Here is a 27,262-nt window from a genome sequence, read left to right as displayed (position 1 = left end):
TACCCTCCGGACAAATTTCAGTCTGATGCACCCTCCATCCATATCTCTCTCTTTTTTTCTCAGCAACTCTTCAACTGTCAAGCACTCAAGAAGCTGAGTATGCCTGACAATGACCTCTCCAACCTGCCAACCACCATCGCCAGCCTTGTGAACCTGAAAGAGTTAGATATTAGTAAAAATGGTATTCCATATATCTTTAATGATAATGCTTTCTTCTGTATTTGGGTAAAGGAATAGTTCACTCAAAAATGAAAATTATCTCAACATTTACTCACCCTTATGCTATCCCTGATGTGTATGACTTTCATCTGCTGAACTCAAATTAAGATATTTAGAAGAATATCTCAGCTCTTTTGGTCCATACAATGCAAGTGAATGGGTGCAAACATTTTGAATCTCCAAAAATTACATAAGTCAGCATAAAAGTAATCCATATATCACCAGTGGTTAAATCAATGTTTTCAGAAGCGAAGTGGGTGAGAAACAGTTCAATATTTATGTCCTTTTTTTTTTCTGTAATTCTCCTCCCTGCTCCAGGCTGCACTTTAACTTTCACTATCAGATTCTTCTTCTTGTGTTTTTGGTAATTCACATTCTTCATGTTTTGAGCAGAGAGAAGAATTTCTAGGATAAAAGGACTTAAATATTGATCTGTTTTTCACTCACACCTATTGTATCACTTCTGAAGATATGGATTAAAACACTGGAGTCGTATGGATTACATTTATGATGCCAGTAAATAATGTGCATTTTGAGCCTCAACATTTTGGCACCCATTCACTTGCATTGTATGGACCTACAGAGCTGAAACATTCTTCTAAAAATCATAATTTGTGTTGAGCAGAATAAAGAAAGTCATACATATCTGGGATGGCATGAGGGTGAGTAAATGATGAGAGAATTTTCCTTTTTGGTTAAACTAACCCTTTAAGTGTTACATTCCGTTTTAGTTTTTTGAGTTGGGCAAATTGATATTGATAGTAAATGATTGTACATTCCTCGTCTGTTGCTCACTTCAACGTTGTGTCGAAGAAGCGACACTAGGTGTCTCTCTTGAGCGCCTTTTTGCATCTCTGATCTATGAGAAAAGGCCTATGAGAAATTGGCAGACAGAATTTGCATGTCCCGCCCCTGGACATACGGGTATAAAGGAGGGGAAATGCATCTGTTTCCCAGTCTCTCTCTCTTCGGAGCCGATGGTTGTGTATGCAGTGAGCTGCGAGTAACACACTGTTCCTCTCATCTCCGAGCGATTGCTGTTGGATCTACGGCGCATATCAGCGGCTTTCTCCCATCTCTGCACTGCAGTGCAGTTTGCCCCTGGGCGCTTCGACAGCGCAACTAAAAGAGTTGATTTTCTCTAAAACAGTTATTTAGCTAAAAGAGCAATAACACAGCTGGCACTGAATGTCCCTTTCAGGACATTTACATTTATTCATTTGGCAGACGCTTTTATCCAAAGCGACTTACAAAAGAGGACGCATCTTTATAAAGATGCCTTTCCACCCCTGTGTAGTTCCTGGATGCGGTAGAGTGCTCTCCGCTTCTGACGGCCACAGGCGCTGTCTCGTGTGTCTGGGCTGCAATCACATCGAGGCAGCATTTGTGGATGGCTCATGTTCTCACTGCGAGAACATGACCATGGCAACGTTGCGGTCGTGGCTTTCCTTCAACAGAAGGAACGCCACTCCAGCCGCCCCTGCTTCGTTCCTTCTTCCCACAGGATTGAGGATGACCCAGCTGGCGATGGAGGCGATCTAGGGATGGCAGCGGGCTCGGTTCCGCCGGGTACGCCCCTGCGAACCATCCGCCCCCCGGCATGCTCGTTGACTTCCGTCCGGGCTCGAGGCAACAGCGGCTCGCCTCATGGCCAGCCTGCCTGTCCTCTTGAGCCCCCCGAGCTGGATGAGCTTGCCGCTGCATCGGAGAATGGTCCGGCATCTGATGCCCAGATGTCCGACATGCTTGTCCGTGCCGCCATCAGCGTGGGGCTGGACTGGAACCCTCCGTCCTCCACACAGCCTCCGCGGCTTGACGATTGGTTTCTCGCGCCCCCCTGGTTCCTTTCTTTATGGAAGTGCATGATGAGCTGACGAGTTCGTGGAGGACCCTTCTCCACCCGTCACAAAGCCACTCTCTCATCCGCTCTCACTAAAGCGACGGTGGAGCGGCCCACTGGTACAAGGCAGTGCTCTAGGTGGACCGAGCGGTTGCGATCCACCTGTGCCCCGAGAACGCCGCCACCTGGCGGGGTCGCCCTATGCTCCCCTCCAAGGCCTGTAGGATGACGTCTTCACTGACCTCTAGAGCCTACAGTGCCACTGGACAGGCCGCTTCCGCCCTGCATTCCATGGCCCTCCTGCAAGTCCACCAGGCCAAGGCACTTAAAGATCTGCACTTGGGTAGTCCTGATCCCGATGTGCTGCAGGAACTGCGCTCAGTGACTGACCTCGCCCTCAGGGCCACGAAGATCACAGCACGGTCACTCGGGCAGGCGATGGCCACTCTTGTGGTTCAGGAACGACATCTGTGGCTGAACCTGGTCGAGATGCGCAAAGTGGAAAAGACACGCTTCCTCGACGCGCCGGTCTCCCAGTTCGACCTTTTCGGCGACACCCTCGACTTCGCCCAGCAGTTCTCCGCGGTGAAAAAGCAGACGGAGGCCATCTCACACATCCTGCCCCGCCGCAGACCTGCCGCCACGGGTCCTCCTGTGGCTAAGAAACATACAGCTCCGCCTCAACCCGGGCCCAGCTCTCAGCCCCTGCGTCGACGACTTCAAGGACCCAGAAGGCTCCCAAGCGGTCCTGAAACGCCTGACCCAGAGACCAAGATGTTCGTTCCGGAGCTGGTCCCGTCCAGAGACCACACCGTCCCCCGGTGGAGGGCCGGGAGGAGAATCCTTTGTTGAATTTATTTCATTTGCCGCACCCCCTTCGGGCTGCAGTACCCACATTCTCAATAAAAGAGCTATTTCTTTTGTCTCTACGGCACTCTGCCGCCACACCTCAACAGTCCCGGCATGCTGGATGCGGACCTTTCGCCTTCAGCCCCATGACTGTTCCCTGGCCGGCTGGTTCTGATGAGTCCAGAGGACGCCTCTACGGGACCTCCTCCTCAGTCACTAACCCTGCCGGGTGTGCAGAGCAAGGTAAGTGCTTCGAGTCTTCTCTCAGCACCAGAGCCTCGGAACGGCTTATAGGTAGGTACACGGCTCAGTGCATTGCGTGATATAAATTGGACCCCTAGTGTTGCTTCTTCGACACAACGTCGAAGTGAGCGACAGACGGGGAACGTCTAGGTTACGGATGTAACCTCCGTTCCCTGATGGAGGGAAACGAGACGTTGTGTCCTCCCGGCCACATCGCTGAACCGAGCCACTGTTGCGGCCAAACCATTTTCGGCTCCTCAGAAAAATCCTGAATGAAACGGATGCATTTCCCCTCCTTTATACCCATATGTCCGGGGGCGGGACATGCAAATTCTGTCTGCCAATTTCTCATTGGCCTTTTCTCATAGATCAGAGATGCAAAAGACGCTCAAGAGAGACCCCTAGTGTCGCTTCTTCGACACAACGTCTCGTTCCCTCCATCAGGGAACGGATGTCACATCCTTAACCTAGATGTTTTATACACAAAATGTATCAAAATGGTATAATTGGCTTTTATTTTTATCAGGTATTCAAGAGTTTCCAGACAGCATCAAATGCTGTAAATGTCTATCAGTTGTGGAGGCCAGTGTAAATCCTATAGCCAAGTAAGTAAAGCTGCCCCTGTTTTTGGAATCAGAAATATTGAGAATGTATGTGTTTGTTAATAATTGTAAAATGTTGTTTAGTCCATTTTTTTAGGAAATGCCATTTCTTATTTTTCATGCATGGATGTGCTGTTTTATTCTCTTTGCACTCTGTTCCACAAATGGAATTTGTTTTCTTTTTGTGAAGCAATTATTTGTCATCTGGTTTTCTCAAAATAAGAGTATTGAAGATACTCTGATAAATAAGAAGTAAATGCTGATATTCTAAAAGCAAATGGCAGATATTTTCACATTCCTTCTCTTTTTTTTTCTTTAAAGGTCCATCATTAATCATAGTTTTGAATTATGAATATGAGATTTGTGCATTAATACTGCATATTGAGCACACATAATGCCTTAAAAATTAATCAAGCTCCTCTCAAGGGGAGATGACAGATGCATTTATATTTTTTAGTTAATTATTTACACTTTGCAGTTCTCCAAAGCTCTGATTAAATTAAATAGAAAATATTTGATAATAATAATACATAGAGTAATTAACAAATATTTTAAAAGTACATTAAGATATAATACATATAAGAAAATAAAAAAATATATAAGTAAAAATACAAATACCAAAAATATAAGTAAAAATACAAAGACTTCATCACATTTTGCAAGGTTGACATTACTTCAAATATCAGACGATACTTCAGGTAAATATTTTAGGTCATAAAGGTTCAGTTGACCAAAAAATTGTGCGAATTTGAGTGATAGAGGTTCAGAAGTTCAGCAACCAGTGTACAGTCTCTGTTGAGAGTCTTTCCTTTATATTATGATTAAATCAGCCCTCAGGTGACTCCATTCATAGAGGCAGAAGAAGGGGAAGTGTAGAGGGATTACAAATGGCTCTCACCACTCCTGAAGTACTTAACCCTTATCAAATCTAAAGGGCACTGGCCTTTAAGAGGGCCTGATCATCTCTCTGTTCCCTCAGACTCCCAGAAGGCTTCACCCAGCTTCTCAACTTGACCCAGCTCTTCTTAAATGATGCCTTCCTTGAATACCTACCTGCCAATTTTGGGAGGTAAGAGCTTTACTTCAGTCCTCTCTGTTGCTCTGAAATGGCTCTTTAGTTCCCATCTTTGGTCATCATGTTTTTTGTTTAATTACCATTACAATTAATTTCAGATCTTATTTTGTATCCATAGCAAATATTTACAGAGGATAGGACTGATTTGACTAAAGCTTTCATGAACAAATAGGGTTCATGCAAATGGTAAATGGTCTGCACTTATATGCTTATACTGTTGTCCAATGTCTATGTTTCTTTGCTCACTCTAACCTTTTCTTTTTGATATTCTGTTTCAAAAGTGGAGTTTTCTTTGCAATTCTTCCCATAAGGACTGCACCCCTGAGTCATCTCTTTACTGTTGTACATGAAACTGGTGTTGAACTGCTAGAATTCAATGAAGTTGTTAGCTAGAGACTCTGATGTACTTATCATCTTGTTTAGTTGTACATCTGGCCTTCCACATCTGGAGTGGCTGTGGCTCAGGTGGTAGAGCGGGTTGTCCACTAATTGCAGGGTTGGTGGTTCGATACTTGGCCCACATGACTCCAAATGCCGATGTGACCTTGGGCAAGACACTGAACCCCAAGTTGCTCCCAATGGCAGGCTAGCACCTCGCATGGCAGCTCTGCCGTCATTGGTGTGTGAATGTGTGAATGAGATTCCGTGTAAGTGCTTTGAATACATTTAAATTTTACATTTACATTTACATTTTATGCATTTTGCAGACGTTTTATCCAAAGCGACTTACAGTGCACATATTACAGGGACAATCCCCCTGGAGCAACTTGGAGATAAGTGCCTTGCTCAAGGACACAATGGTGGTGGCTGTGGGGATTGAACCAGCGACCTTCTGATTTCCAGTTGTGTGCTTTAGCCCACTACGCCACCACCACTCCGAATACCACTAACATTAAAAAGGCGCTATATAAGTGTAGACCATTTACCATCTTGCACCTAATGTTGCATTTTCATGGGGAAAAGGGGATTCATTATAGTAGCTGTTAGATTAGTCAAGGGCTGTTGCATTTAATTTAGTTGCATTTAGTTTAGTTTAAACACCAAAAAATCTGTGCTTGCTTGAAAAAAATCTTTTCAAAATGATTTACAAATTGTGTTTCAGATTGTCCAAATTACGGATCCTGGAGCTTCGTGAAAATCACCTAAAAACTATGCCAAAGTTAGTCACATCATTCTCTAAATTGTATGAAAAGGGTTGGTTTTTTTAATTTTTTTTGTATTGTTTTATAGGTGTCCATTTGGTTCATTTATTAGTCCTTACCTTATTAGTCTTTTTCCCACAAAGAGATTTAATTATTCTGATTGAATTATATTTAAGTCTTAAGGTGGTTGCACACCAGACGAAAAGCTGTCAGAGTTCAGCCACTTATATTGATTGTGTTTTGTTGTCTTTGTGGCTGAGCTCTGACATCCTTGTTTAGTGTTTTTGCCTAAAAACAGCGTTTCTGGCCAAGGAGGCCGCTCCCCAGTCACTGCTAGCGCTCCCGGCCACGGAGGCCGTTCCCCAGTCGATGCCAGCGTTTCCAGCCGTGTAGGCCACTCCCCAGTCACTGCCAAAATTCCTGGCCACAGAGACCTTTACCCAGTCACTGCCAGCACTCCCAGACACGGAGGCCTTTCCCCAGTAGCTGCCAGAGTTCCTGGCCACGGAGGCCATTCTCCAGTCGCTGCCAGCATTTTTTGCAGCCATGGAGGACACTCCCAAGTCACTGCCTGTGTTCCCGGCCACAGAGGCCTTTCCCCTCTGCCAGTGCTCATGGCCATGCTCATGCCTTCGTGTTGCGCTTTCCTTGCGCCTTCCCTTCGTTATTCATTGTCATGTTGTGCTGGGGTTCAGCCGCTTTGGTCATTCTGTTCATATGTAGCCGGACATTCGCACAAATGTGTGCATGTTGCCGTTGTCTCAGGCAATATGCGCTTGTGTCATTAGGGTCTCCGAGAGCGTGTGGCTTTGTTTAGTTTCTGTATTGCCACATGTCTCTCAGTCTTTCATCACACCCCACCTCCATGTCTCCTCATTATTGGTTAATTGTTTTCACCTGTCCCTGTTTAACCGATTTCTGCCCTTTATTAGCTCCTCTTGTATGTTGTCCTGTGCTGGATTGTTTCACGGTTTTCATTGGTGGGTTTTCGTCCCTGTCGGTTCTGTTCCTCCTATATTTATTTCTGTTGGTTTTATTTGTGTTATTTTCTCTCCATCAAGAGAGAGTTTGTGTTGTTTGTTTTTTTATTTTTTAATAAAAGCTCATCTGTGCTTGGGTCCTTCCTTCAAACACCCCTTTCTGTGACAGAAGCGCTACACTGTGTTGCGGCTAGTACATGACACAGGTACCAAACACATGGCACATCGATGTGGTTCAGGTGGCAGACAGTGCACACAAAAGTTACCAAGGTTTTTCCCTTCTTAGGAAATTATAGGAAATTAACTATGTTCTTTGATATTGATTTGGGTCCAATTTAATTGAAAATATGCAAGTTGAGCTCCTTGGCGCGGCAGAAATATGAGCTGTCTCTGGAGTCATAGCTGGGTGCCACTGATAGATGCCAAACAGCTGTGGTGATGTGCGTACCTTCGATTTGAATTTAAGAATGCACGATGTCATTCGCCAGACGTGTCTGGTGTGCGACCCCCTTTACATTGCTATATAATGCAAAGAGAAAAAGAGAGCTTCCCTCAACACCTACCATAGCAGTTGAGCAAATCAGCCAGTGTTGCTGTTTAAATCCAATGCAAATTGAAAACTGTATTTCATTGAAAAAAAACAGATATTGTCATACAGTATATTAGAATGTTGATATTAGAAATTTGTTACTGCTGTATACCCCTAAAAAAGATAACAGACTGGCTTAAAAACAAAAGCAAACCTTCCATAAAATTATTGATTTTATGAAGAGTATGTCTAAAGACCAGGGCTGCATTTCCCAAAGCATCGTAAGCCTAAATAGATCGTAAAAACCATTGGCACCAATTGTCTCTACGATCAACTTAAGCTTGCGATACTTTTGGGAAATGCAGCCAAGATTGATTGTCTTTCTAATACTACTATATATTGACTGTCTTTCTATATATATATATATATATATATATATATATATATATATAGTAGTATTAGAAAGACAATCAATCTGGGCTGCATTTCCTAAAAGTATTGCAAGCTTAAGTTGATCGTAGAGACGATAATATATATATATAGTAGTGCTATATATACACACTATATAGATATACAGCTCAAGAGAGAGTCCATCTATAATGTCATTTGTCACAGTGGAGAAGGCCTCAGAACCCTCTAGAGAGGGACGCATATTGCACACAGTAGCTTATGCTTGCTGACTTGTTTAGATGTCGTAGTTCAAGACTATTTTTATCTACTGGCAATAATACCACTGGATCTGATCTTTAAAATGCTGAAAATAAAAATTCTATATGCAAAATTGGTGCCACTGTTTAGTGATTTTGTCCCTGTGTCTTTGCAAAGTAGACATATTTTTTTAAACGGCAATCTATCAAATTTACATCATAAATTTTAACAATCCCAAAATATTCAATCTTCCAATCCATAATATTCCAAGTGCATATTCATTGAGTTTTATCGATGATGTCTTTATCATTCATGCCATTATTCTACCTAAAGGCAGAGTTTTTGTTCATCAGAGAATGTTTTTCTATTTTTGTGTTCTGATACAGCTAATAATCACATGGCTGTATGCACATGGTGCATTTGTCACTGATATTTAAGGATTTATTTACTTTTTTTGTCACGTTGCAGGTCAATTCACAGGCTGTCACAACTGGAACGGTTAGACTTGGGAAGCAATGAATTTTCAGAACTGGTAAGAAAGACATTGTTTCGTCACTGGGACAGCTGTTACCTCACTCAGTCTTTTTCGAGAATGGATTTTGGCTTTAGTGAGGATTGAGGGGTAGGGTAAGCTATTGCCTATTGCCAAAGTCTCTTGTCAGATCTCCTGTGCTGCACTGCATTGGTTGCATCATGCACTGTTCCATTATTCATGAGCTTGTTTAAACATGCAGCTCCTACCATGACAGAAAGTTCACTGCTGAACTGCATTTAAGTGGCTCACCCAAGCTGGAGTATACAATGGCAGGGAATTTATTATATATATCCAATCAACTCACACCCAGTCTATAGCAGTTCTTCTCACTGCTTGATCTTGCAAGTTACTGTTAAAAAACATACTGATATTTAGTGTTTGGCAAGCTTCTTGAAAACATTGCAAACGGCCCCCCAGCCTGACCTGGATGCGTCTGTTGTGACAACGGCAGACCTGGACACTTGTCCCTGCCCATAGAAATGCAAGGTCTGTCCAAGGGCTGAACATGTGGCGACAGATCGGTGTGATAGCCACACAATGAGTCCCGCTGTGCCATGTCGACGATTGGCTGCAACCAACCACCCTTCTTGGGGGGGTATGATGAAGTAGGGGCTCTAAAACCCCTTCTTCATCTCAGCTGTAGGGACAGGCTCTCCCGCGTCCTTCTCTAGAAGGACTGCAGAACAGTGCCTGCAAGTGATGCAAAACGGACGACACTGAACCCGGCGAACTGTCGAGTCGGACTGTCCTGATCCCAGCGCGACGGGTTGGAGAGGGCTAGCCATGCCTCCAGACACCATGCAAGGGGAACCAAGGGGACAATCGCCTTTGATATAACTGCGGATGCGGCCTTGCGGCAGGGCGGAGCAGGAGCTGCCACATCGAGAGGCCTTGCGTCCCGAACTCGTGTCTGTGCTAAAAAATAAATGTTAGAGCATTTACCTCGCTCCGCATACCCACCATTGGACCGGTGTGCGACGGGAGAGGAGGCTTGGCGTCCGTAGCGCATCACATACACCTGATTTTGGGTATGTGTGTGTTGCCGCTGGGTGTGAAAAGGTGGAGGACTCACGTCCACAGCACCTCTGCGAAGGGAGGGGGGATGTCAACTTCCTGCAGGAGGCTCTACGTGTGTTGCTGCCACAGGTGGATGCCCTCAAGCTTGCTGGGGAATGGGAGGTCCGTGGGGATTCGCCAGCCGGAAATACTCCTATTAAAGCCCCCAAATCGCCCCCATTGCTAACCGCCGTGGCCTTGTGCATGTAAGCAGAAGGACCAGGACGGGGAGCAGCTGGAGTAGCTTTCTCTGTATGAAAGAGAGAAAGCCACGATCGCGATCACCATGGTCATGCTCTCGCAGTGAGAACGAATCCACCCACGGATGCTGTCTCAGCGTGACTCCGGCCACATAAGACAGTGATCGTGGCCATCAGAGGATGAAAGACACTGTCTGCATCCAGGAACATCACGTAGATTGAAAGGCACCTTTAAAAATAAACTGTTCACCAAAAGTACAACAGAAAACTTTAAGGTGCATGCTGTCAAAGACGAAGCATATCTAAAAGACTTATTCATATGATACAGCACTAGTTAAAGTTTATTAAATAAATTATAGATAAAACTAAGCTAAACTTTATAATATAGGTACAGGAGAGAGTAATACGTTTTTGGATGGGTATATTTAGAAGTCGCATCAATTGGGGCAGTTTAAAAAAAACTTCTAATAATGAGTAAAACAATAAATGATGTTACACCTAAAACTAATGTTGATATTAGTGCCCAATGTGTTGTAAAATGAAAAGCATGAAAGGGTTGCATAATTATATGTGCCTTTCCCATTATCAATACTGCTACATTTATCTTTATAGGAAATAGTATTTTCTGGAACCTTACTCTGAACCTCAATATCAAGCACATTTTTCAGGCCAAACATGACTCAGACATGTTCAGGGTCCCAGTATCAGACTGGGAAGCACTGTGGAGCTTGTGGAGTTGTTGAAATTGCTTTTACATTTTGTAGCAGTGTCACGCACACACGTTTGAAATATCCAGGGCACTTTGTCCTTGGGTGATGAAAAAATACATACGCCCATCGATGCTTCCAAAGGGAACAGATGGTTTGGCATTGCTGTAAGTGTGCTTTACTGCTCAAAGCACCCAAGTAATAAGAGAACACCCATAAACACTTTCTGGTTCCGCTGTCTGGACTTTCAATCTGTGTGTCCTACTTAAGGATGGCTTTTCAAATAACTTTTGACCTGTCTGGTTGGCAGCCCAGACTGCTCTTTTACTTTGAGCTCAGCTTCCGATCAGGGGAAATCTTTAGTACCACTCTTGATTATTGGCATACATGAGCCATTTAAATAGACATTTTTTAAACTGCTGCTTTTGCTGAAAGCCCTTCTTCAACATTTAAATACTCCATGTTTTTCCACTAATCATGAAATCCACCATGAGTTTTGAGGCTTTTAGTCCATGAATGTAAGTTTTGAAGCCATCTACATGCTAGTGTATTCCTAAAAAAGGACAGTAATAACATTTAGCAGATGTGGACATTTAACATTTACAGTCTTTCTCTTCTGGGAAAACAGATCTAAAATATTGATGACTCATCCTGCACTACAAAGATGTTTGTCCAATAAAATGCTCTCTAGTATGGGAATGTCCCTCCTCATTACACCCAGCTGTAGACGACTAGAGAGTAGGTTCATAGCTGTGGTGTAACTATTGCTGCTTTCAAGTGGAACTGTGAAGCTCATACCTCCGAGTTTACTTTCATTACTAAAAATTGCATTTGTTATTATGATATGTAATGCATTCAAGTGGGACACAAAATACTGAAGAAGCCAAACTTAAACAAATACACAATGTATGATGGCAAAAGCTGTTTTTCTGTTGGACCGATGAACAAACATAAGATAATAAACCTACATCTACTTATAGACATCATATATTACTTATTAAAGCATGGTATCTAACGTATTATTAATTAATTTTATTAAAACACCTGCGAAGGGTGTCAAACTGTCATCTATAACAAATTAAAATGATTGAAATAAAGTACTGTACAGAAATTGAAATTATTTAGCAAAATCATTTGTTTCCATTGATTGACACTCACATTCCAACAACCCATGCTGGGAACTCGGGTATTATCTAGAATTCCGACTTTCCAAATCCACTTGAAGAGCACATAAAGGCTGTTGTTATTCTAACTTTCCAAATCCACTTGAAGGGCACATAAAGGCTGTTGCTATTTTAAAAGTATATACATAAAAAAAGATGTAAAATTGTGCTTGTAAAGCAATTTCTTGGGGTCTGAACTATCCTGAATGTAAGGAAAATATAAATCTTTAATTAGAAAAACAACAGCACATTAGCAAACTTTAACCAAACTGTTACTCAGTTGTATCCTCAAGCTCCATTGGAGGAAATACTTCCTTTGGCTGTATTTTGGATGCATTGCTTCATGTTAGGAAATCATGGCTTAGCAGTTGCACGGCCTAAAAAAATAATTAGTTACATTTATTACTGCTCTGTTGGTGTCATATTCTTTTAGGTTTATATTTTTCTCTAACAGCACAAATTCTCACACAATGGGTATTGAGAGATGGGCACTGATAGCATGAGGCATTTGTCAGGGTATGTGAACTTTACTGTGATGTTGGCAGATGTTGGCTGCTGATGTGGTGCCCTGAGCTGCTGATAGATTCTTAACTTAAGTACTTGCTGTGGGGATCATGAAGGCACAGATGCTGGGGCTCAAAGGGAGAGAGAAGCAGAGAGCAGCTATTAACAACTGATATAAAAGTCATAAAAGTTTTTGGGCCTTATTGAACTCTTTTAAACAATAACTAATTTTACCAAAGCCACAGGAATGTGTATATTTGGAATGCTTTGCTTTTAGAAGAATGGACATTGTTTTCATTGCTTTATATTGTTTTTACTGAATTTAAACGGCTCAAAGTTTGTGCAATAAAATGATTGGATGTAACTTATTATGAGATATACTGTATTTGAGACTGGAATGAAAAGAAAGATACAATATTTTCTTTTTTATATTATTATCTTTTTGATTTGATTTTGCTTTTTAAATCTTGGGGAATGTAGACAAACTAATCAGGCAAGAATTTAACGGATGCTTTTTGATACATTCATAACAACATACTGTATATTTGTTTGTCCAACTTGTTTATGGCCCCAGAGGCCTCATTTTTTTAATTCCGTTCAGCCTAAAAATAATTAAAAAATATTGAATATACTGACAAATAGTGGATGGAAAGTACCTAGGACAAGAGAATTAGCTTTATTCCACCAGTCATTTGAGATTTAATTTTTGGAGGCTGTTTGATTATTGACATTGTCAATTCACAGAGCAAACTATTTTATTTCCAAGGGAACTCAGACAAATTGCATGACGCATCAAGAAAGGAAAAACATTGTTTATAATTGCATAGCTACAATGATTGTTAAATTAACATTTATATATTGGTTTTCTATTTTGATTTAAAACTGTATTTACTTATTTATTATTTATGCCAATTTTTAATGTTACAGCCAGAAGTGCTGGAGCAGATTCATAGTTTAAAAGAGCTGTGGCTGGACAACAATTCATTACAAATCATACCGGGGGTAAGTACAGGATAAATCCACTCTCAAATTTCAAAAGTGTCTATTATATGTACTACTGGGCAAGTTGTTATACTTATCTGCATGCTTAGAGGTCATGTATATTCCCTAGGTCTTAATCATATATAATAAGAGCTCCACTCTTGCATAGACAATTTATAGCTAAATTATCTTACTTGCTTCCGAACTCTGCTCTGTCCAAAATGGGGCCAAAATGCTGGTCTTAAAGCTAAATGCAAACCTTAACTGTTGGTGAAATGCAAAAAATGACTCTAGATCAGTGGTTGCGGATAACATCTTCTGACATTATTTGTGGATTCATGTATCACACTATAAATGATTGTACAAAAAAAATTTTTTTTTGGTAACGTTAAACATGATGCTATTTTATTATTTTTTTTAATTACAGTAGAGTACAATGGGGCTAAATGCACCCCTTAAGGAATTTATTCTTTTTTCTGGTCACAGGGGGTATAAAATTATATTGTGTAGATACTAGGCCAATAGTTATAGGGCACATTTTGTCAACTTAGTAATAATAATTTTGAGACCACAAGATCCTTTTTTGAGTGACAAATTAAGATGATGCTTACACAAAATAAGTACTTCAGAAAAAGCCATCCATTTACTGTTAATTTCAAACAAATTTGACATTTTATTATGTCTCAATATACTGTAAACAAACTAATCTCTATTATGATCAGGTGAGTAAATGTGAGCGCTGCCATCCGAACCTTGGTGCGCACCAAACAAGTGGACCGAGACCGCCTGAATAGTGGGTCTCGTTCCACTTCCAAACGAACTCTGTAGCTATGTTGCCCATTACAGTTTGGTACAGGCATCGTAACCGCCGTAATCTGTCCTTGCAGCATATCTTCCTTTGTGTGTGCAACAGAGGAATTCCTGCTGCTGATTTGACTCCTTAACACTTTTAATTAGCTCTTCTTTTGTTTACAGCTGGTAAAAATACCACCATATATACATCCGATGAGAGCATTTAGCCCAGCAGCCAGCATTGTTCCGTCACAAAATATACGTTATAAAAGCTTTCCAATCAGGTTGTGACCTTATCCTGAAGCCTTTTATTTTGTATCTTTAGGTTCGGTGTTAAAAATGCCAGTGAGAACGCTAAGCGATCCAGGACTATATGTATCATTTTCTTTTTTGATCCAGACCAAGAGAACCAAGAAAGCCGAACTACAAGTGTGAACACACCCTAAAAAAAACAATGTGTTTAATAGGGTCCTTTAGCCCCTGCAACAGGGGGGATTTTTACCCCATATACCATCCTTTCACTTATGGGATAGTTATTGAATTTTTTTTAATTTAATGACCTTAAACAAAACTGAAAATCCAAAACAGGTGTTTAGGAAAGTGCTGTGGACGTTTTTGTTGCTATCTAGTGGGAGAAAATCAAATCAATGGAGCCTTTTAAACAGCAGAGCCTTTAGCCCCATTGTACCCTACATTACATCTCCACTTTATACAGAGCACCCACACTATTTTCAGAGGCACCCTCATTTGTTTGGAGATGATACTTAGTTGTTTTGTCATGTTTTGTTTTTAATGCTTGTGACTTAGATGTAAAAAATGTGCCAATATATTTTGGTTCCACTCTATAGGCCATAATATAGGATTTGTTTAAATCAAATCAATCTGTTCTTTTCTACTTTAGTCTATTGGTAAATTGAGGCAGTTGCGATATCTGGACTTAGCCAAGAACAGGATAGAGAGTCTGGATGCAGATATCTCTGGCTGTGAATCTTTAGAGGACCTGCTCCTCTCCTCCAACATGCTACAACAGTTGCCTGATTCAATAGGTGAAGTTTGTCTGATTGTTTTGCCTTATATTCAGGTTATATTTGGGATTTAATCATTTTCATATTTAGGATAACCTGAGTATGGTGCATATTTACAATGTTAAACCTTCTTAAACAGGGAAGTTGAAAAAGTTGACAACGCTGAAAGTTGATGACAACCAGCTCACCTCAATGCCTAACACCATTGGAAGGTTAGTAGCTCACTTACAGCTCATCCAGTTTTATAAAGCAAAAATGACAAAGGCAGAAAATATACCTTACACACCTCTTGGATCACAATCCTTGGACATCCCTTTAACACACTGTTTTTGCCACATTTACGGAATTTGGTGTGATTTAAAGCCATATAATAAACCTCTGATGCTCAGGGTAGTCTGTTCAGTCTTTGATGAAGTGACCCTTCGTAATTATTTTACAAAGTTTTATGTTGACATTCTATGACATTGAACTGTAGCTTGTAGTCTCTGTATTGGATTTCTTGCTGAACTGCCATCTGGGGCTCAACAATAAAAATTCTGCAGCTCTGCTGCTGTCATTCTGGCAGTGTTTTGTAACCTGGTGTGAGAAAATGCTGATTGTCAACTTCACTGTGACTTTCAGCAGTGTTAACAATGTCTTTGTGTCTGTGTTAGCTGTAATTAAGGGAAATCATTTGTGCAATACTGAGAGGAAAATAGGAGGATCTTGGATTCAAATTCACAAATAATTTGGAAGCCTAATACAGACACAAACCATGTAATTTATTGCTTGTTAGAAATTAAAATGTATTTATGTGTTGATATTTATTAAATTTATTCTAATAAATTGAGAATATTTTACAGTAAGCTTTTCTAGACAGACTTAAGTATATAAAACAAATAACTTTATCTCTGTTTAAATTTGAAATAAAATGTTTAAAACCAAATCAGATCGGTAATTAAGGGATTAGGTGTAAATACACCATCCTCCACAGAATGTGTTATTTCAGAGATCACACTCACTTCAGACTGCCTTTTTCATTTGCCATAGCTGTCACCACTACCTCATTCCTGTGATACTATTCTCCATGCATCTCTCTTCTTGGTTTGTCATTGCTCGGTTCTGTGTGTTGTGTTAATCAAACATGCATCTTACATGGGCACCTCAGTGCACGTGGCAAAAGCGGGTAAGTAGACCAGCGAGTGTTTGTATTCCCCACACGTCTGCCACAGCATGTTTATTTAGGCAAGGGAAGACCTTTGCATTCAAATCTTGTTTAAAGTGACACATACATATGGAGGCCAGCTGGACCGCTGTGCTAGTACAAATGTTGTACTAATGACCTTACTTAGCTTATCAAATATACATTGACCCCATCAAAATGAAGCCAAATTTAAAATAGAGTAGAAAAAGAGAAAAAATATTTTTAATTAATTAATGGTGTGAGGTCCAAAGTATCGAAATTCATTTGACTCAATAAACACTGTGGCAAATAACAGATCATTGTAAATGTTTTAAAACTAACTTAAGATTTGCTTGAAAAGGACAGTATTTCGTAGGCTAAGCATATTTTTTAGAACCACCAAATGTATTGTATTGCAGTGTAGTGTATTTAGTCAATTCATCATTAATCCCTTTAATAGTTCACCCAAAAATCTAAATTCTCATATCATTTACTCACCCTCATCCCAGATGTGTATGACTTTCTTTCTTCTGCTGAAAACAAACAAAGATTTTTAGAAGAATATCTTAGCTCTGTAGGTCCATACGACTCCAGTGGTTAAATTAATGTCTTCTAAAGTGATACGATCGCTTTGGGTGAGAAACAGATAAATATTGAATTCCTTTTCACTATAATTGTTTACTTCTGGTCACTCTCCAATTCACATTCATGAGGGGACCCAGTTCATGCAGCCTCTCACATGATATAAGTGTGTTGACATGTTCACACAAGTAGTGTTGGGGAGTAGCTAACTACATTTAGCGATGCTACTAACTTAATTACATTTTTCAGTAGCTTGACAGTAGCTCAGCTGCTTTTAAAACAGAGTAGCTTTTCCAGTAGCAAACTACTTTTTCAAGCAAGTAGCGGTTTAATGTGACCAAACGCTACATCATGTTGCTCAGATTATAACTAATAGACTTCCTTATTTTGTAGAAGCCAAACTTTTACCGGCAAAACGTCAGACGATCCGGCAACATATTTCTGTCTGCTGATCAGAATCAGGCAGCGTCTTCTTTTTTAATGGCGGATCACAAACAAAAATAGTGAATTACCATCATCTACTGAGAGCTAGTTCATTTGGATAAGAAGTGATTGTCTGATGGTTATGTAAAGCGAGCAGCCATAGTTTCTTTACCTTTACAAGACGTATTGAGCAGGGCTGGACTTGGAAGAGAAATCAGCCCGGGATTCATGGCAACTGGCCCAACTGTTGAGCGGGGGGGGGGAGCCAAATGTTGTTGAGCATGGGGGGGATGGGGTGTTCGCTGTCCTTTTCTGCATATCCCGGCACCGTTTTGTGGTATAACACGGCAGCTCATTGTTGCGTATTGCGGCCCATTCAGCACGTTTTGCGGCCAAACCACCGACCAGCACGGTTCTCCCGATGGACATTCAGCCACTGATCGGCCCAAAAGTGCATCGGCCCACCGGGAAAATGTCCGGTATGCCAGATTACCAGTCCAGCCCTGGATTAGGGCCAGGTAAATCTGAAAATGATAAAAGAACACCATTTTATTCTTCTATGTAACAAAGAATGTTTCAGACACTTTGTTCTTAATAGATCACACAACAGCATATTTACCGTTACTATTTTAAATAAAATTATTCAAAAATATATTATTGCCTTTTGAGGGATTGTTTTCTGTTCTGTTTATTTCACTTCTCATCATCTGTGCGTTATTGGGAGCAGCGAGTGAACTATTATTATAATATTTATAAATATACAGTATATATTATAATAATTACTATCCTGCAGAACTATTTGATTTCTCAATTTCTTAGCATTTAATTATTAATTGTTTTCATGTAAATTAAATTAAATGATTGGTAAAAGAAATCATTTATGGCATGTATTATTATGCAACATTCTAGGATGACCATTGGTCCACTTTTTTTGGACCTGAACAAAGCAATCAAGTATTTGTAGTAACCTCTGCATGTGACCTGTAAAGCTGGCACTTGCATGTCAATGGCAAAAAAGTCAGAAAATACAATGAGTATGAACCCAGGTGAAGGAAGAAACAAGCCCTTAGTCTTTATTCACATATTATCCACACTAAATATTATGTGTCAAGAACAAAAAATGCCAGCCCAAGGAGAGTTTGTCATAAACATTTTATCTTTAGGGAAGTAGGCTACACCTGGACACAGCAAGACTGAAATGTGTGAAGCTATTTTGTTTTTAATTTATACTGTTGTATTTTATTTTATGACCATTATAACTGTATTAATGTTACTATTCATTACATTTATTAAATACATTTCATGTATTTAAACAAATTAAATGTATTTAATTAATACATTAATTAATAAATGTCATTAGTGTAAATTTTGTTATTAATATTATTGGTTTGATAGTAACACTAAAACAAATATTGACTCATTAAGTAGCTTCAATGTAGCTAGCTAAATTTTGATAGTAACTCGAAGTGTAGCTAACTACTTTATCAAAAGAGTAGCTTAACTGTAGCTTAACTACTTAAAATGATGAGTAGCTTGTAGCTTGTCAAACCACAGTTTCAAAGTAGCTTCCACAACACTGTATGCGAGAACTGATGTGAAACAATCGGAAGTGCAGTTCGGTATATTTACAACAGAATGCTGTTTACAAGCTTCATTGGTTTTGCTTTAATTTGAACATGCCAGTGCACTTATGTCACACAAGAGGCAGAGTAACTGATCACATGATCTATTGCTTTAATTAATTTAACCACTGGAGTCATATGGATTACTTTTACTATGATGGTCTGTGCTTTTTGGAGCTTTAAAGTGCTGATTACCATCCACTTGCATTGAAAGGACCTACAGAGCTGAGAAATTCTTCAAAAAAATCTTTGTTTGTGTTCTACTGAAGATAGAAATTCATACTGGGGATGGCATGTGGGTGAGTAAATGATGAGGGAATTTTCATTTTTGGGTGAACTATCCCTTTAACATGTCTACTGTTAATTCATACAATTGTCAAGTGGACATATTGGTTCCACGTAACTGACATTTCATATTATCCATTAAGAAAACTAATTTATTCCCTGTGTTAAAAGAATTTGAGCCCCAGACGCTGATACTTGTCATGTTCATTGTTGTCCTTGTTCTTTTGTGTACTTTTATTTTGAAAATTCCTGTTCAGTTCCTAGTTTTGTCACATCCTGTTTTCCCTCCATGTTTTGTATCTGGGTTTTATTGGTTCATTGGTTGATGACCTTGATTCAGTTCTTGTTTGTCATTGGTTTTAGTTAATTATCTTGTTATCCTGTTTCAGAGTTCTGTTTGTTGATTGGCCTTGTTACCCTTGTCCTTGTGTATTTAAACCCTGTTTGTTCCTTCATTCCCTTGTTGGTCGCTGAATGTTGTTGTACGTGAATGTTATGGTTGTTTCTCCTGCCTGTGGATGTTGTTCATGTTCATGTTCATGTTCATGTTCATGTTCATGTTCATGTTCATGTTCATGTTCATGTTCATGTTCATGTTCATGTTCATGTTCATGTTGTTTTCCCCTCGTGGATATTTTTTTGTTCCTGTTTGTTTGCCCTCACTTTGATTTATAATAAAGAACCTGCTTTTGGATCCGCACCTCCTCGTCTGCCTTCACTCCTGCATTCGTTACAGAACGACCGACCACACTGTGGATCCAGCGGTTCAGCACGCGAACTACCAGCTGCTTTGCCTAAAGCAAGAGGACCGACCGATGGAGGACCACATCCGTGACTTCCTTGAGCTGGCAAACATCTCCGACTTCCCGGACTCGGCCTTGGTGGTTTTCTTCTGGGGTAACCTGAACCCCTCACTGAAGGAGCGGTTGCCACCGGCGACACGCGGCTGGATGCTCTGTGATTTTGTGGCGGAGACGCTGCTGGTATGGCGGCTCGCCACTTACTGTGGATGTTGTGGATGAGGATCCTGCCTCCCCTCCCACGGCGGTGACTCTCCAGTCGTCCCTAGCTCTCCCTGTCACGCCAGCCCCTACGGTCAGTGTGCAAACCCCCACGCCTGTTGCTGTCATCGAGCCAGCACGGTCCAGTTCGTCTGCCCGGAGGAGGGTGAGAAGACTGGCTTCTGCCTCCCGGTTCGCGCCTGCCCCGGTCTGCGAGCCAGAGCCCACGCGTGTCACGGTGAGCGAGCCAGAGCCCACGCGTGTCACGGTGAGCGAGCCAGAGCCCACGCGTGTCACGGTGAGCGAGCCAAAGCCCACGCGAGTCTTCCAGGACTCCTCCTCCTGAGCTTTCCAGAGCTCCGCCTTCCGAGTTTCCCGAGCTTTCCAGAGCTCCGCCTTCCGAGTTTCCCAAGCTTTCCAGAGCTCCGCCTCCGGAGCTTTCCAGAGCCCCGCCTACCGAGCATCCTGAGCTTTCCAGAGCTCCGCCTCCCGAGCTTCCCAGAGCTCCGCCTCTCAAGCCTCTCGAGCCATCCAGGGCTCCTCCCCCCGAGCCTTCCAGGGCTCCGCCTCCAAGCCTTCCAGGGCTCCTCCTCCCGAGCCTCCTAGGGCTCCGCCTCTCGAGTCTTCCAGGGCTCCGTCTCTCAAGTCTCCCGAGCTTTCCAGAGCTCCTCCTCTTGAGCCTTCCGGGGCTCCGCCTCTCAAGCCTCGAGCCTTCCAGGGCTCTGCCTCCCAAGTCTCGAGTCTTCTAGGACTCTGCCCCTCAAGCTTCTCGAGCCTACCAGGGCACCGCCCCTCAAGCCTCCCACGGCTCTGCCTCCCGAGCCTCCCACGGCTCTGCCTCCCGAGCCTCCCACGGCTCTGCCTCCCGAGCCTCCCACGGCTCTGCCTCCCGAGCCTCCTACGGCTCCCCTCCTGCGGCTCCGCCTCCCGAGCCTCCTACGGCTCCGCCTCCCACGGCTCTGCCTCTCCAGTCTCCTACGGCTCAACCTTCCTCGGCCCCACCTCCGAAGCCTTCCAGCTCACTGCCTGAAGAACCTCCTACGGCGCCACCTCCCTCGGCTCCGCCTCATAAGCCCCCCACGGTCCTGCCTACGCCTCCTTCGACGCAGCCTCCCAAGTCTTCTACGGCTCCGCCTCCGAAGTCCTCCTTGGCTCTGCCTCACACGGCTCCACCGGTCCCTATCTGGCGGCCACCACCCAGGTCCCCCAAACCTACCCACATCCCGTGGTCAACCCCCAGGCCTCCTGAATCTGTCCTTGCCCTGTGGCCCGCTCCCATGCCCCCTGAGCCCGTCCTTGCTCTGAGGCCAGCTCCCAGACCTCCTGAACCGGTCCTTGCCCCATGGCCATCTCCTAGGCCACCTAGATCGGCCTCTATCCTGTGGCCTCCTCCTAGGCCCCCTGAGCCGGCCCTTGCCTTATGGCCAGCCCCTGGGCCATCTAAACCTGTCCCTGTCCTGTGGCCGCCTCCCGGGCCCCCTGATCCAGTCCCTGTCCTGTGGCCTCCTCCCAGGCCTCTTGACCCGGCCCCTATCCTGTGGCCTCCTCCCAGGCCCCCTGACCCTGTTCCTGTCCTGTGGCCTCCTCCCCGGTCCCCCAGACCTATCCTTGCCCGGTCGATACCTCCCTGGCCCCCTAACCCTGTCCCTTTGTGCCCCCCGGGGCTGCCTAATGGGCCCCGTGGACTGTCTCATCTCCATTTGTGCCCCCGTGGACTGTCTCATTTCTCCCTTGGACTTCCTGCCTGCCCTCTGTGCCCCCTTGGACTTCCTGTCTGCCCCTTGCACCTCCGTGACCTGCCTGTCTTGCCCTCTGCACCCCCCTGGACTTCTAGCCTGCCCATTGTGCCCCCCTGGTCTGTCTGTCTGCCCATGTGCCCACTTGGACTGTCTGTTTGCCCCTGGTGCCCTTATGTTGTTTTTGTGGGTTTTTGTCTTTTGTTTTTTGTTTCAGGATCGTCTGGAATCCGATCCTTTTGAGGGGGGATTCTGTCATGTTCATTGTTGTCCTTGTTCTTCTGTGTACTTTTATTTTGAAAATTCCTGTCAGTTCCTAGTTTTGTCACATCCTGTTTTCCCTCCATGTTTTGTATCTGGGTTTTATTGGTTCATTGGTTGATGACCTTGATTCAGTTCTTGTTTGTCATTGGTTTTAGTTAATTATCTCGTTATCCTGTTTCAGAGTTCTGTTTGTTGATTGGCCTTGTTACCCTTGTCCTTGTGTATTTAAACCCTGTTTGTTCCTTCATTCCCTTGTCGGTTGCTGAATGTTGTTGTACGTGAATGTTATGGTTGTTTCTCCTGCCTGTGGATGTTTTTCATGTTCATGTTGTTTTCCCCTCGTGGATATTTCTTTGTTCCTGTTTGTTTGCCCTCACTTTGATTTATAATAAAGAACCTGCTTTTGGATCCGCACCTCCTCGTCTGCCTTCACTCCTGCATTCGTTACAATACTGCAGTCAGTCTTAGATATTCATACATACTGTAAACATTTTAATAGGATGTTTGAATGTGATCGTAATATCAAAGGAATAGTTAAACAAAATTATTGTAAAAATCTGTCATCTGCTCACTCTCACATTGTTCCAAACCTGAATGGCTTGCTTTCTTTTGAGCACAAAAGGAGATGCGCTTTCATAGAATAGAAAAGATGCAATTAAAGTGAACATTCTGCCAAACATCTCTTTGTGGTCCGCAGAAGATAGAAAGTCATATAGGTTTGAGTAAATGATAACAGAATTTTCATTTTTGGGAGAACTATGCCTTTAAGACTTTGGTCAAAGCACAAATATACCATAGTATTGTACTAATCTGAACTGTAGATTTCACACTCATGCGGCATAAACAAGTTTTGAAATCTTATATACTGTATGTATTAGGGATGCACCAATGTATCGGTTGCTGATATTTATTGACCAAATTAAAACCATCTGCATATTGGTTATAAGCATGAAAATGGCGATATGAAAATCCGTGATTTATTTATCATTATTTAGTAACATACTTTGTAAAAACGCTTTGAATTCAAAATACCCAATCCAGAAATAATATTAGCCACAATATGTAGAAGGGTTGGCATGCCTAAGAACATGTAAAATTTAATTTGTATTCTTTGTCATTCTCACATTAATGTGGAAAAACCGTAAATTAACGGACGTGACAGTTGTGAAAGTGGCACTTAGTTAAAGGCTACATGATGTAGAAAACCATCCAAAACAAGTATGATAAGTGTAATATCCATTAATGTTGCATGATGGATTGAATTAAGATTGAAATCACAATATGGCCTTGCGAGATTACAAAACCTTAAAAGCCTGTGTTTTAAAATATAGTCCACATTGAGCGATCAGTCAGCGCTGTGTGAGCAAGCAGCGCCCTCTAGGGGTCTGGACACATTATCCATTATACCAATAATACACAATTTAGAAAAGGAAGCACAGAATTTTTTTTATATACATTTTTTATCATTGTTGGCTGTCTTTAAAATATTGGCCTGTCATGTGTTCAACAGATCCAATCCATGCTCAATAGAAATTACAGTATTTATTAGAACAGTAAAAAAAATATTTTTAAAGCATAAGTCCTAAGTAAAACAGTGATCTGATGAGAAAAATAAGGTGTGTGGCAAATATCTATACCGGCCTAAATTTATTTGTCAAAATCGGTGTTGGTATCGTCCAATATTTTTCATGTGGAAGCATCCCTAATGTGTGTAATAGAATTACACAATTAAGCTTATTCATTATAATAGATTAAACTTAGTCTTTTTTCACTCACATAAGGTATACATAAATATAATCACCACATTAATTGTTTTTAACATTTCAATAGGAATCTTGTTTAATTGCACACTCCTCACCTGCTTTCTCTCACATATGCCAGTTTATCACTTTTAGAGGAGTTTGACTGTAGCTGTAATGAATTGGAATTGCTGCCTCCCACCATTGGCTACCTGCACTGTCTTCGGACATTTGCTGCCGATGAGAACTTCTTGGCTGAGCTGCCCAGGGAGGTGAGTATTAGTGGCCTACTCTCTTGGTTGCATTTATAGGAACTAGTAATTACAATTAAAGTGACATCCTCTATATGTTTGGCTACTCTATGAAGGTTTTGGCTTGTCACTCAACCTGGCTACACTGGCCAAGCTGATATACTTGCTACAATTACAGGCTTGTGCCAGTAATAGACCAACATTGCCCATCTTTTGCCAAAATAGGTGTAATATTACTTTTTCAGCAAGGATTATAAATTGAATCTCAGCCAACAACCCATTATTATTGATACATACAGAGAATTGATATACTGAAGCAGACTTGAGTGGATACAGTATGTGGATGTCTGTATTGTGTTTGTAAATATTACTGAAGTTCTTCTCTGGCTGTCTATACTCAATAACTTTACCCTGTAGGGCCCTGTTAGCTTCTCAGTCTAAGCCTACACAGAGGTGTCCATCACTCCTCTGCAGGCTTCAAGGCTGATTACTTTGGTTTCATCACTCTCTTCACAAAAATTGGGATGCTAGTGCTTTGCATTAAGATAGATTGGTGGGTCTCAAACTTTGCAGGCAGAGTACCGCTGAACAAATCAGACCATTTAAGTCTGATCATCCGTTTACTTGCGGATCTCAATAAACCCCCCGTAATTGAAAATGTTACATTGCGGAATTAATTAATCATGGCTGCCGTATTTTTACAATGGCAACGGTATCTAAGAACTTCTGTTTTTGCATGATGCTTCATCTACTCCAGTAGGTGTCAGAGCAATATATAATCAAATTACAGTGTGTACCTTCAGTATTTTCAGTATCGTAAACTTAGAGTCATGTTGCATACCAGCTGGGAGCACTCCATGTACCACAGTTTAAGAATACAGCAAAGTCAGAGTCTGTACCACCAAATGCTTGGTAATGTCCTGCTGACCTTCACTCACCCCACTCGCTGCACTGACTGATTACAAGAGTCATTTTGCCTGACATAGAGAATGCTGATATCCAACAAAAAATCTGACAAAATTGCACCTTACTAGATCTATCATATCCTGTCCTGTGCTGCAGATTGGAAACTGCAGGAATGTCACGGTCATGTCCTTGCGCTCCAATAAACTGGAGTTTCTGCCTGATGAAATTGGACAGATGACAAAGCTACGTGTTCTCAATCTGAGCGACAATAGGTAACACCTGATGTTCCTGTTGTTCTTTCATTTTACACCCTCTGCACACATGTAGCAACAGGCATTCATTGCACTAATACATGATTTCTTCAATATTGTTTAATGAATAAAATATGAGACATGAATATTCTGCTCAAAGCTGTAGAAAGTACCTTTTATACAGTTGATGAACAGTCCTGGTCAGTTTATGTAAAGCAGTGTTTATTATTTTCCCTAATGACAGAGTAATGGGGCATGGCATTAGAAATTGCCCAGCCTGCCTATATGCTAATTAAGAAGCCCTTTATGAGCTATGTAGATGCTCTGACTACTATTACCTGGAAAATGAGTTTTTCTCAAACAAGACTAAACGCAGTAGCCATTAATGGGCTATCTTAAGTGGACAGAAACACCTCATGTCTGCACAACATTTTAACTGCAGCAAATTAACTATACCCAACAGTCTCATTTGGTTTTTACTCATGTTTTGATGTTTTGAATTATGGACTAATTGTTTATTTTCTTCTTTAGGTTAAAAAATCTTCCCTTCACTTTCACTAAATTGAAAGATCTTGCTGCACTCTGGTTATCTGACAATCAGGTTGTTACCAGGAACTCTTCTTTAAATACAGTCTTGCCCATTCACTCTATTTACCTGTTTGTCAAATTTGGTGATGAAGTGGTCATAATATTTCAGTATCCTTAAAACAAGATAAGTTTACTTGAACAAAACTTTGTAAGAGAAAAATACTTGTTTTCATTTCATTTATTTATCTTACCCCATTGACAAATATTGTTTTGCTCATTTAAACCTTGCTAAACTTTTGCCTCTTTATTTCAACATGTATTCTCTCAAAACAAACCATAGTATCATGTGAAATTTTGGTCATTCCAAAAATTATAATTAGGAAATAATTTTTCATTGTCCGCTTTTTTGGTACTTTGGTGGTTGCATTTTTTTACAACAGTCTGTTTTTCTGTTTCAGTCCAAGGCCCTTATCCCCCTCCAAACTGAGGCTCATCCTGAGACCAAACAGAGAGTTCTTACCAACTACATGTTTCCTCAGCAGCCCCGACATGATGAGGGTAAGAAAAAAACCCAACCATTTCTCTTTTCTTCTCTGATTGCTTTTTTATGTTATACTGGATTAAAAGTTTGGACGGATGTGTGCTTTCCACGCTGCAGATTACCAGTCTGACAGTGACAGCTTTAATCCCACCCTCTGGGAGGAACAGAGACAGCAGAGGATGACTGTGGCATTTGAGTTTGAGGATAAGAAGGAGGAGGAAGACAACTCAGGAAAAGTGAAGGTCCTCAGGGCATGCCACACTCACACACATAATCTCATATACACCTACACTCATATGTATCCCCATTTGAGCTTCATTTGCTTAATTACGAATCTTAAATATCAACAGCACTCAAAAGTGCAAAAGAGTAATCTTCAAATAGTGTACATATTATAAATTCAAATAAATGTGAATTATTTAAAATGAATGATTTCAAAGGTTTTAAACAGGGATGCACCGAAATTTTGGCCGCCGAAAATTTTCGGCCGAAAATGACACTTTCGGTTTTTGGCCGAAAGAGAAAAAAGGCCAAAAATATATACCTCCTCGCCCCGCCCCTCAGTGCTCAGATTTCACTCTGGATCACAGCACTACCAAACAAAGGCCGATCATGTCAGCGGTGTGGAAATTCTTCAAAGTTTCTGATAAGGACATCAAATTTGCGATCTGCAGTGAGTGTTCAGCAGAAATTTCAAGAGATATATATATATATATATATACAGAGTACAGCAAGAGATTCTACAGGAAAGCGCCCCGATCCACAGCAGTGCCACAACTAGCGCAGCTACACCACAACTTGAGACGTATCTAGCTGAACTACCCATTGCCAGAAGCGACAATCCCCTTGACTACGGTCACATAAACAAAGACCGCTTTCCT

At 41.7% G+C, this 27,262-nt stretch overlaps 1 protein-coding gene across 11 annotated transcripts in view; it reads left to right on the top strand.

The window, feature by feature from the left end:
* The window catches only part of LOC127654411 (leucine-rich repeat-containing protein 7-like), a 174,807-nt gene that overhangs the window by 121,147 nt on the left and 26,398 nt on the right, over positions 1-27,262 (top strand). For 8 of the 11 annotated variants that reach the window (XM_052141578.1, XM_052141584.1, XM_052141579.1 and 5 more), the window contains 14 exons: positions 64-181; positions 3,678-3,756; positions 4,733-4,822; positions 5,931-5,987; positions 8,596-8,659; positions 13,220-13,294; positions 14,967-15,111; positions 15,230-15,302; positions 16,238-16,255; positions 24,047-24,176; positions 25,218-25,333; positions 25,844-25,913; positions 26,299-26,398; positions 26,499-26,623. In XM_052141578.1, the coding sequence (XP_051997538.1) occupies positions 64-181; positions 3,678-3,756; positions 4,733-4,822; positions 5,931-5,987; positions 8,596-8,659; positions 13,220-13,294; positions 14,967-15,111; positions 15,230-15,302; positions 16,238-16,255; positions 24,047-24,176; positions 25,218-25,333; positions 25,844-25,913; positions 26,299-26,398; positions 26,499-26,623 (1,260 nt within the window). The remainder of the gene's footprint in view (positions 1-63; positions 182-3,677; positions 3,757-4,732; positions 4,823-5,930; positions 5,988-8,595; positions 8,660-13,219; positions 13,295-14,966; positions 15,112-15,229; positions 15,303-16,237; positions 16,256-24,046; positions 24,177-25,217; positions 25,334-25,843; positions 25,914-26,298; positions 26,399-26,498; positions 26,624-27,262) is intronic. The other 3 variants (XM_052141585.1, XM_052141583.1, XM_052141577.1) reach the window with 1 other exon arrangement.

Source organism: Xyrauchen texanus, chromosome 13 (assembly GCF_025860055.1).
Source record: "Xyrauchen texanus isolate HMW12.3.18 chromosome 13, RBS_HiC_50CHRs, whole genome shotgun sequence".
Taxonomy (NCBI): Eukaryota; Metazoa; Chordata; class Actinopteri; order Cypriniformes; family Catostomidae; genus Xyrauchen; species Xyrauchen texanus.
This window is presented reverse-complemented; position numbering and strand designations above follow the sequence as displayed.